The sequence below is a fragment of the Rattus norvegicus genome, chromosome 1 (genome assembly GCF_036323735.1).
Source record: "Rattus norvegicus strain BN/NHsdMcwi chromosome 1, GRCr8, whole genome shotgun sequence".
Classification (NCBI taxonomy): domain Eukaryota; kingdom Metazoa; phylum Chordata; class Mammalia; order Rodentia; family Muridae; genus Rattus; species Rattus norvegicus.
In genome coordinates, this window is record NC_086019.1 from 2684577 (window position 1) to 2696282 (window position 11706).

At 44.7% G+C, this 11706-nt stretch overlaps 1 protein-coding gene across 1 annotated transcript; it reads right to left on the reverse strand.

Moving 5' to 3' along the window:
- Nucleotides 1-568: 568 nt before the first annotated feature.
- On the reverse strand, nucleotides 569-7707 carry LOC134482571 (uncharacterized). Its single transcript, XM_063276056.1, has 2 exons — nucleotides 7512-7707; nucleotides 569-5871 (listed from the first exon to the last, which is right to left on the reverse strand). The coding sequence occupies exon 2, from the start codon at nucleotides 2662-2664 to the stop codon at nucleotides 1636-1638; it is 1029 nt and encodes a 342-aa protein (XP_063132126.1). The 5' UTR covers nucleotides 2665-5871; nucleotides 7512-7707; the 3' UTR covers nucleotides 569-1635.
- Between the last annotated feature and the right edge of the window lie 3999 nt (nucleotides 7708-11706).

Below are 11706 nucleotides of genomic sequence, written 5' to 3' on the forward strand. Positions count from 1 at the left end.
AGCCTGTGTGTCAGGAGTGCTGTAGACCTCTTTTCCTGTTTTCTTTCAGCCAGTTATGGGGACAGAGTGTTTTGCTTTCGGGCGTGTAGTTTTTCCTCTCTACAGGTATTCAGCTGTTCCTGTGGGCCTGTGTCTTGAGTTCACCAGGCAGGTTTCTTGCAGGGGAAAAGTTGGTCTTACCTGTGGTTCCAAGGCTCAAGTTTGCTCGTGGGGTGTTGCTTATGAGCTCTCTGTGGGGGCAGCAACCAGGAAGATCTGAGCCGCCCTTTCTGGGAGCTTCCGTGCACCAGGGTTCCAGATGGTGTTTGGTGTTTTCCTCTGGAGTCAGAGATGTGGGCAGAGTGCAGTTTCTTCTGGTTTCCCAGGCGTGTCTGCGTCTCTGAAGGTTTAGCTCTCCCTCCCACGGGATTTGGGTGCAGAGAACATTTTATCCGGTCTGTTTCCTTCAGGTTCCGGTGTTGTCTCAGGCGCAGGGGTCCTGCCGCTCCTGGGCCCTCCCCTACGGGAACCCAGAGGCCTTATACAGTTGCCTCTTGGGCCAGGGATTGAAAAGCTCTCAGGGAGATCTTTCCCTCGGAATGGAGACCCTCCAACTTTAATGACCAGACTGAGACACCACAGGATGCAATCAGCAAGAGGATTTGGTTTATTGTCGGGATACACAGGCACAGGCACCTGCGGGTACCAAACCAAGGGGATCGGTTAAACCACCCCTCTAACCATCCCTGTTGGGAATCAAACAGTTTTTGTCTTTGTGCCAGGCGTTCTCGAAGCTTAGCCATATTATCTCTTACTATTTTCCTAAAAGGGTCTGAATAGTTGAGAGCCAGATATGCACCAGCCACCAAATTGAATAATCGATCCCCGGTGCCTGGCGACGGGGAGATCAAAATGGTGGAGCCCCCCGTTGTGGAGAAGGGGCTTGTAGGGGTAGTCAGGAGGACGGTGTAGGGTCCTTTCCACTGTGGCTCGAGATTTTTGGTCTGGTGTCTGCGCACCCACACGGTGTCTCCAATCTGGAACGGGTGTGGCACCACTGGATGCTCAAGCTTGTCCTGGTAAGCAGCGGCCAAAGATCTCCAGACGTCTCTCTGCACAATCTGTAGGGCCTGTAAATGGGCCCTCAGAGAAGGGCTGTCAGCAAAATCAGCAATGTTTGAATCAAAGAAATGGACAAATGGGGGTGGTGCTCTATACATTATTTTAAAAGGTGCTAGATCATGGGGGCCTGGGGTATTCCGGGCCCAATATAGAACTAGGGGAAGGAGGGCCACCCAATCCTTTGAACCAGTTGCAAGCGTAAGTTTGGATAAAGTCTCCTTAATTGTTCTATTCATGCATTCTACCTGACCTGAACTCTGGGGTCTATAGGCACAATGTAATTTCTAATCAATCTCCAGCAATTTGGCCAACCAACTGACTTACTTGGGAGACGAAAGCGGGCCCGTTGTCCGACCCCAACGCTTGAGGCATGCCATACCTGGGAAAGATTTCCTCGAGGAGCTTCTTGGTGACCATTTTTGCAGTCTCGTGCTTTGTGGGGAAGGCTTCGACCCATCCTGAGAAGGTGTCTACAAACACTAGGAGATACTTATATCCATATATACCTGGTTTAATTTCAGTAAAATCAATTTCTCAATGGATGTCGGGACGGTGTCCCTTAGGACGAACTCCTTGTCCAATCATGGTCCTTTTCGTGTTAACCTGAGCGCACGCTTTGTAACTCTCAGTCACCTTTTGTATCGCTTTGTCCCGATTTAAAAAACACAGATTTATCTCTTCTCGATCTAGTAAGGTTTTCATCTTCTTAAACCCCAAATGGGTTAATTTATGTAAAAAGGAGATCAATTCAAAAGTCATTTTTATTGGCATAACTGTCTTTCCTTTGTAGAACCACTGTTTTAGTTGAGGGTGGTAGATGGCCCCCATTTTTTTTAGGAGCTCTATGTCCTCATGGGCATAAACCCAACTGGTTTGTCCCACTGGTGGGGGCGTGGGTTGGTCTGGGCTATTTAAGGGCAAGATTAGTTTGCTCATGGCCGCTTCTCGCGCCATGGCATCGGCCAGCCGGTTTCCTCGTGCCTCTGGGTTGTGCCCTTTCTGGTGTCCTGGACAATGTATAATACTCAGTCTTTTGGGCAAGAATAGGGCTTCTAAGAGGGCCAGAATTTCAGCCTTATTTTTAATATCTTTATCCTCAGATGTGAGCAGCCCCTGCCTCCGGTAGATCTCCCCGTGGATGTGTGCCGTGGCAAAGGCATAACGGCTGTCTGTATATATATTTAGCCTCTTACCTTTTGCCATCTTGAGCGCCTGAGTCAAGGCGATGAGTTTAGCCCGTTGTGCGGAGGTACCAGCAGGCAGGGCTTTCGCCCAAATCACTTTGTCCTCCGTAGTGACCGCAGCTCCAGCCTTTCGCTCTCCCTCTGCCAAGAAGCTGCTGTCATCCGTGTACCATGTGTGGTCAGCATTCTGAAGAGGCTGGTCCGATAGGTCCGGCCTGGTTAACAAGGCTTGGTAGTGGGTCATGTGGGAATCAGAGAGCCAGCGGTCTGGGGGCTGCTTTACCAAGGCCTCCACTGCGTGGGGTGTTAGGATGGTGAGTGGCTGTCCCAAAGTCAATTTTCCAGTGTCCTTGATCAGGACAGCAATAGCAGCCACCATCTTTAGGCACGGTGGCCAGCCGGAGGCCACAGGGTCCAATTTCTTAGACAGGTAGGCCACAGGGCGTTTCCAGGGTCCCAACCTTTGTGTTAGGACCTTTTTAGCATACCCCTGTTTCTCATCGATGAACAGTTACTGAACAAATTGTAAGGGTTTGGAACAGTCGGATGAATATCTTCTATCCTCTTGTTGACCTCTCTCAAGTCTTGTATTGGCCTATAATCTCCAGTGCCGGGTTTTTTTAACAGGCAGAAGAGGCGTATTCCAAGGCGACCGGCAGGGGACTAGGATGCCTTGATCCAGAAGCCTCATAAAGTGAGGCCTTATACCTTGATAAGCTTCATGTGACAGGGGGTATTGTTTTATGGAGACTGGAGTTGTATAATTAAGGGGGGCTGTTGGAGCGCCAACCCCATCCCACCAGTCTCTGCCCAAGCCAGTGGAAAATTCGTGACCCAAGTGTCTATTTCTAGGGATTGTGGCTTGTCCTGTCCTCTAATTGTAGGGTTAGAACTTGAAGGGGAGTTCCGTGGGAGCCAGTTATTTGGGCCCCTCCTTCCTCAAAATGAATTTGTGCTTTTAGTTTGGTGAGCAGGTCACGGCCCAGCAGAGGGTACGGGCAGTCCGGAACATGTAAGAAGGAATGGGTCACCTTACCGGTAGCCAGCTGAACCCGGCGGTCCGTAGTCCATCGGTATTGTTTCTCACCAGTAGCTCCTTGTACCCAGGCCGTCCGGTCGCTGAGTTGTCCTGAAGCTTGGGTGAGGACTGAATGCTGGGCTCCTGTGTCTACCAGGAAAGTAACCGGCTGCCCCCCAACTTTAAGCGTTACCCTGGGCTCAGGGGGGGGGGCTCCTGGCCCTGACCTCCCTAATCTTTATCTAGAGCCAAGAGGGAGGTTCGTGGTCGAGGCTTTCGGGGTCCGCCAGGCTTCTTGGGGCACTCTCTGGCCCAGTGCCCTTTCTCTTTGTAATAGGCACATTGATCTTTATCCAGCTTCAGCCCCTTTCGAGCTCCCCCCTATCTCCCTTCTTTTCTTGGCCCTGAACTACGACGGCCAAGATTTGACTCAATTCTCTCTCTTCCCTCTCTCTGTGAACTCTATCTTCTTTTTCTTTTAGCTTCTTTAAGTAAATCCTGTAATGTATAGCCCTGTAAATTTTTTAACCTCTGTAACTTAGTCTTCCTGTAATACCTGTTTTACCTGAGCCAAATTAGTAGGGCGTCGTATAGACCCTCAGAGACCCACTAGAAGCAACTGGCGATAAAGGCGTAGGTGTCCCTTACCTTCAGCTGTATTAAAATCCCAGTTTGGTCTCTTAAGTGGGAATGTAGCATCAATTTCCTCAGGCAGCTGGGTGGGACGCCCATCATCTCCCAGAACATGCTTTTTGGCCTCTAGGAACACTCTTTGTTTTTTTTTTTTCTTTTTTTCTGAGGTTAAGAGGGCCTGTAAGAGCTGTTGGCAGTCATCCCAAGTAGGCTGGTGGGTAAGTAAAACAGATTCTATTAGGTCGGTGAGTGCCACCGGATCTTTGGAGAAATGTCAACTGCTGAAAACGGCCAGTATTGGGTCTGGCCACCGGTTCCCTGTCTAAGTGGGAAAGCCTGGGAGGTTGAATCTGGCATCACCTCGCGCTTATTGCGCAATCTCCCTGCAAAAGGGGAGAAACCCTTATCAGACTGTGGCCCGGCAACTGATCTGGCCGGCAGCTCTGCCTCCTCCGTTTTAGCCGGGCCTGTCAGAGAGAAGATCTATGAGAGGGGAGTTTGGGTCTGCCGGGAGGACAGGTTTCTTAGAAGGCTCTGATTTCACAAAGGTAGAGACTGTCCCATGTTAGTTCTAAGGAAGATTAGGACACAGAGAAAACAAACAACACCAACAGTCAAACAAACAACAGACAGGCGTGCTGCATGGCTTTGGTACCAAACTGAAAGCAAAAAATCAGATGGAGGTGGCAAAGGTCCAGGGCCCTCTGAAAGCCAAAAATACAGACAGAGGTGCCGTAAGTCCGGATCCTCCTCCTCTAACCAGAGTCCCAGATTGAGCCCTGAAAAGTCGGGCCCCTAACACCCTTGGAACGTCTTCCAGGGCTGCGGGGCGAGAAGTCCGAGCTCGTCAGCTCCTTCTTCGTCCCGCCCAAATTCCAAACAACCTGGCTGAGCGCTCACAGAACAGACCTGGCTGAGCGCTCACAGAACAGACAGAATAAGGCAGAACGAGACAGAATCAGACAGACGCCGGCCGGCTTACGTCCCAGTGGGTGGTCGGTGGTCCCTGGGTGGAGGATCTCCTTTCCCGGCCAACGCACCAAATGAAAAGCTCTCAGGGAGAACTTTCCCTCGGGATGGAGACACTCCAACTTTAATGACCAGACCGAGACACCACAGGATGCAATCAGCAAGAGGATTTGGTTTATTGTCGGGATACACAGGAACAGGCACCTGCGGGCGCTTCAGTCACTCGGGGGACTGGCGCGCCCCACGGAACCAAGGATGGGCTTTTTATAGGATTTTAGGGAGAAGAAGCAAGCATACAGAAGCAGATGCATGGTTACAGGGATATAATTGGTGGATTCTAATGTGGCAAGGGTTCAGCCCCGGGACAAGTTTCCTAGCTACCTTCCTTAAACATAGCGACTGACTTGGCCCCCCAAGGGTTCAGCCCGGGGGCAAGTTTCCTAGCTACCTTCTTGGAACATAAACAGGGTGTGGGACCTCTCCTGGGGCTTTTCTCATTGTCAGGTGCTCAAACGCAGTCGTCCTGTTGCCAGGCCTTCAACCAAACACATCCTGCTTGGCAGCCGCTGTGTACTCAGTGTTCTAACCTTTCTCTGAACCAGTCATCTTAAGTACAGCCTTGCAAAATGGCGTTACTGCTGCTAAGCTGGGGTCTTTCAGGATGTGGGCAGGGGTGGGCAGTGTTGGTGGTCTCCTCTGCTCTGCAGCCTCACAGGTGCCCACCTGATCAGGCAGTGAGGTCTCTCTCCCACGGGGTTTGGGAGCAGAGAGCTGCTGCGGGCCGGGATCCGAGGGTCTTACACACATTTTTTAAAGGGGAAAATCAATAGAATCTCATAAAGATGAGCCCATACTAATTATAAAATTTTTGAAAGTGGCAGCATGATGAGCAACATTCAAGCCAACTTTGGCTATATAGTGATGGTGAGGCCAGCATGTGCTCCAGAAGAGCCTGTACCATGAAACCTAGAAGAAAAGCAAACAAAAGAAAAGAAAGGAGTGGAGTGCTTTTGTTTGTACATGATCTATGTTCCCAATGCTTCAAAAATTATTGGTTGCTGTTATACATGGGCATAGCCACAGATGAGTGTCACATCAATGACTGAGGTGCAAGAGCTGTGGTCAACTTTTACCATGTACTTGAAGTTATGCTGCCATAAACTCCTATCACACGTCTTTAAATTTATACATTAATGGTACCTCAATGGACACACCCAGAACCAGCTACGTGATAGATGCCAAGTCACTGAACTGTAGTGTATCAGAGTCCTAGGAGAACATTCTCTCTTAATAAAATGTTCACCGTCATTTAGACAGAGCATATGTTGGGAAATTCCACACTAAAAACTAGGTAGCAATTATAACAGGCAAAATCATTATACAATAAAAGGGAGACAGAGGTACTGTTCACCAATGAGCACCAAAGCCTTTCTTTCCAGTTGTCTAATCAGAAAGTCATATAAGATAGAAACACCCTCTCATAACATCTTGGAGAACAGGAAGGAACCTGAAAAGGGATTTGCTGCTGTACCATGAAGTTTTTGCTCCCCACTGTCTCCCTTGTAACAGATGAAAAGCCTAAGATTCGAGGAAGAATTTTACTCAAGCCTAGGTTGTAAAGTTAGGGAGAATCATTGACATTATAATTTCCCTGTGTTTTTCCAAAGAGGCAGATGTTTGGAGGTGGATTCAGTGGAATGCTAGGAAAATCATTCCAAAATTAGGCAATTTTTGTTCCTGGACATGTTCTTTGAGTTCCTTATCTAGTAGGAATCAAGAGCACAGGCATGATACTTTGCTTTAACAAAATCATTATTGCCTCTACCTCCTCTGCATAAAAACATACTAGCTTTAGTGCAGCATTCACCCCCCTTAAGGCAGACTATAGTCTCTGGAATGATAGCTACAGACAGATGTACCCAGATAGATAGAGGGCCAGGCTACGGTGGAGCACCAAGGAAAGTTCTTCCTGGAAATAAAAAAAAAGGGCTCTTTTTAGATTTAACTTTCTTCTGTCTTTGGATTCTTTATAGATGCCCACTTCCATAATTAGCATCAAAATAATGGGATTTGAGCATTGCCTTTGCCCCTTACATGGAATCATGCCTTTTGCCTTTTTGATCCTACAATAACCAGCTAGGAGGAGGCATTCTTCTGAAGCATTCAGACACAATGGTGACCTTGCTTAAGAGACCATCTAATAGTTCCTGTCAGTCTTCTGAGCAGGAAGACTTGGAGTAATTTGTATTGTACTTGGAAACTAAGTGAACAAAAAAAGGGAAACACTGAGGGAATTAGAAGATCTGGTCAAGAGCCAGTGTGATCAGGGATTGGAAGTTGGTCAAATTTCTTCATGTGCATGTATGGAAAAATCACTGTGAGATTGCTCATCTTGTGTAGTTAATATAAACTAATGTTCCTACAGTGAAAGAAATAAAATCAAGCAAAGTAAGACATTTTAAATGGAGTCAAATTCTAATTAACAAAGAAAATAAAAATGTCTATATTCATACTTTAAAGTAAGAAAGGACAGGAAGAGAAAGATTGTTTAAGTCCATAAAACAAAAACCTCCAAACTGAAACACAGAAATGTCAAGGAAACTCACTATGTTCAGACTCAACAATTCATGAAGAACCATATGCTGTGGCTCACGAGCCCAGAAATCCAAGTACTCTCCAACCAACAGCAAAAGCATTCCCTGTAAGGACAGGAAGTGTAAGTTGGAAGGTCAATGACCTCACAATGGTACTCTTTGAGGTTAGAGCTGAAATGGAACAATGATTGCTGGGTACAGCCCACATTTTTTCTTTGCATTGAGTCCTAAAGATCTGAAAATATGTTCAGTGAAAAGGTAGAGACCTGAGCAAGATGGTTATACCTTGTTAGCAATCCCTAGATTCCCCTATGACCAATTTCTTTCTGCTAAGCTATATTTCCCAGATTTCCTACAACTTGCCCAAACAGGGCCACATGCCAGGGTTCAATCTTCAAATACATGACCCTTTCTTGGATAGTTGATAACCAAACTCCAATAAAGATTTCACCTTTAATAATACTAGGTGGAATCATTTGAATTGCAACAAGCTGCAGACTATTATGCTTCATTGTATATTCACACAGTATTGTGTGCATTCTCTTGCTGGAATTTAAAACACCATGACCAAACAGAACTTGCTAAAGAAAGGGTTTATTTAGCTTAAATATCCCAACATATTCTACCATAAGTAGAATTCATGGTAGAGTCATGGCAGGACTCTTGAGGCAAGAAACAAGGCAGTCGCCATGGAATAAAGCTGCTTACATGCTTGCTGTCCTTGATGTTGCCTGTTTATGTATATATACATATATACAGCCATGACCTTGTACCTAGGGGTATCAATCAATCATGATGCTCCCCTAGAGACTATAAGCCAATTAAGATCCTTCTGCTTGGTCAGATTTCTGTAGTTTGTGTCACTTTGCCAAAACCTAAATGACAAAAGATAACATACATATATTAGTGGATGGTTCACTTTCACTTGAACCCTAACATTGAGTTATACCTATTGGTTTATAGAACCTACTTCATCCATCCTCATAAAAATTGGTTTATTTTTTTATTAGATCCAGAGTAAAAAGAGTAAAACGGTAGCTTCTGACTGACACTGCGATGCTGTGACAAAACGTTCTGTTGCTTGGGACACTCCAGGGTAAGCGACTATCCTCTGTGGGCTGAGACAGAGAGACTTTGTCACATTTTCACCATAAATTCTTCATCCATTTATTCAGCGCACAGAAAGCTAGCATCCCGGCTGGGGATTTAGCTCCGTGGTAGAGCGCTTACCTAGGAAGTGCAAGGCCCTGGGTTCAGTCCCCAGCTCCGAAAAAAAGAACCAAAAAAAAAAAAAAAAAAAAAAAAAAAAGAAAGCTAGCATCCCAGAAGGCAGTGGATTAATATATTTGAAAAGATAGAGAAAAAAATACTTTGAACGATGTTCATTCTGGAATCTTCATCCTGGAAGGGAAAGTCACATATGATTTCCTCAATGAAACCTACTCTTCCCAGGCACATTTTGAGAAAGTAGAGCAAAGCAAAGCAAAGCAAAGCAAAGCAAAGCAAAGCAAAACAAAACAAAACAAAACAAAAAAACCAATACACCTCAAACCAAACAGCAACCAAAATAATTGAGAATGTAAAAGATTTACTGTGTACTTTTTGGCTCACACAACTCTAAAATGGCTTGTCAGGTCATGTTTGGATAACTTTAGTTCCCAAGGCCCCTTTTATGATTTTTATCTCAATTTGTTTCTTCAGTAATCCTGGAATATAAATACTAAAATAGTTTTTCTTTTCTCATCCTAATCCCTTAAAATCATCATGTTACTACTTCAGAATTATTAGTCATTGCCTTCAGCATCGGTGCCATCTCCCACTATTAGGGCTCTTCTGGCTGTAATTTCTGATCTCCAGGCTCTCACAGACACTCTTTACCTCATAATATTTATTATGCTTGTTAGGCACTTTCATCTTATGACCAATCAACAAGATCCCTTGTCTATTTGCAGCTCTGAGGAAGTTCTAGAGGATGACGTTTGATTCTGGTCAGTGATTTGACCCTGACTATCTCTTAGTGGTGATCTGTCAGATAGAGAGCATTAGTGAATGAATGACTGTTCTGAGCCATACTCATCTTAGAACAAGACACCTTTGACCTCACAGAAGGCTGGATTTACCCCAAGACCCGGTCAACTTTATGTGTGACCAGAAGGGGTTAAACTTAACAAGACTGGTCCCAATCTATCTAGGGTGGTACCACCATTGTATAGAGTTAGACCTTCTTGAAAACAATGCTCTTTATTGTGATAGCCAAGGGAAGAGTCACTTAAGGGACTGAAGGACGTGAGTGGTCTTTTCTAACTTAGGGTGTTTCTTAAGTTAGGTTTTCTGAAGCTGTGGTAAACACCATACATAAAACTAAGTCAAGAAGAAGGAAGAAAGGGTTCATTTCCTCCAACACTTTCCATGTAAAGTGACTGTAAAATGGGGAGCCACAGCAGAAACCAAAGGTCAAGAACTGTAGCCAAGACCACAGGTGAAGGTTGGTTTTTGGCTTGCTCCCTCTGTCATTCTACCTTCTTTATACTAAGATACTAGGAACTACCTGCCCAGGGATCACCCATAGTAAAGAGGCAAGGCATTCCTACCCCAATTAATAGTTAGGAATGTTCCCTATAGGCATGCATTCAGGCCAGTCTTGTAGGCAACTTATTCTTATTCTTATTCTTATTCTTATTCTTATTCTTATTCTTATTCTTATTCTTATTCTTATTCTTATTCTTTCTTATTCTTATTCTTATTCTTATTCTTATTCTTAGGCTTAGTCTTAGTCTTAGTCTTAGTCTTAGTCTTATTTGTAGTAATAGTAATCATGCCTGCTGAGTCCTGGGAGCCTCATTTACCCTGGTGTCTGGGATCCTCTGGTGGCTATCCCCAGTTCCTCATTCCTCCCCTGCTACACATTTTTTTATTCGATTACCTGACCATCCTCGAGATCCTGATGCTGTGTAGCTTATTTCCCCCTCTATTCTCCCTCCCGGTTCCACTATCACTCCACCTCCTACAGTCATCCTGTTACACACTCAGTGCAGGACTGAAGCATTTACACCCTGGTCTTCTCACATTTTATGCACAAAATGTTCTGTGGGTTGTATGTTGGGCATTGTGGGCTTCTGGATTAACATTTACTTATTAGTGAGTACATACCATGAATATTCTTTTGCATCTGGGTTACCTCACTCAGGACGATATTTTCTTATTCTATTTATTAGCCTGTGAATTTCATGAAATCATTGTTTTTATTGCTGCATAGTACTCCAATGTGTATATTTCTCACATTTTTCTGTATACATTATTTTGTTAAGGGACATTTGGGATGTGACCAGCTTCTGGTTATTATATATAAGGCTGATATAAGCACAGTAGAACATGTGTCCTAGTTATATGTTGGAGCATCTGTTGAGTACAGTCCAAGGAATGGTATAGTTAGGTCCTCAGTAATAACTATTTCCAATTTTCTAAGGAACCACCAGACTGATTTCCAAAGTGATTTAACCAGCTTCTCGTCCCACCAGCAATGGAGGAGTGTTCTTGTTTCTGTGCATCCTCTCTAACATCTGCTTTAAATGGATTTTTTAACTTAGCAATTCAGACTGGTGTGATTTGGAAATTCAGGATCATTTTGATTCCATGTCCCTAATAATTAAGATGTTGAACATTTCTGTAGGTTCTTCTCAGCCATTTGAGATTTCTTGGTTGAGAATTCTCTAAGTATGTACTCTAATCTATAATAGGATTATTTGGTTCTCTGGAGTATACCTTCTTGAGTTATTTATTTTGGATATTAGCCCTCTATCAGATGTAGGGTTGATAAATAGCATTTCCCACCCTGTGGGCTGCCATTTTGTCCTATTGACAGGCTTCTTTGCTTTACAGAAGTTTCAGTTTTATGAGGTACATTTGTTGACAGTTGCTCTTAAAGCATAAGCCATTCAGGAAGTTTTACCCTGTGCCCAAGTACTCAAGGCTGCTCATGACTTTGTCTTCTATTAGATTCTGCATATCTGGTTTTATGTGGAGGTCCTGGATCTGCCTGTACTTGGGCTTTGTATAAGGATTTAAAAATGGATCAATTTGCATTCTTCTACTTGCAGGCCACCAGGTGAACCATCACCATTTGTTGAGCATACTTTTCCCCCCACTGGATAGAACAGGTGACCATAAGTGTGTGGATTCACTTCTGGGTCTTCAATTCTACTCCATT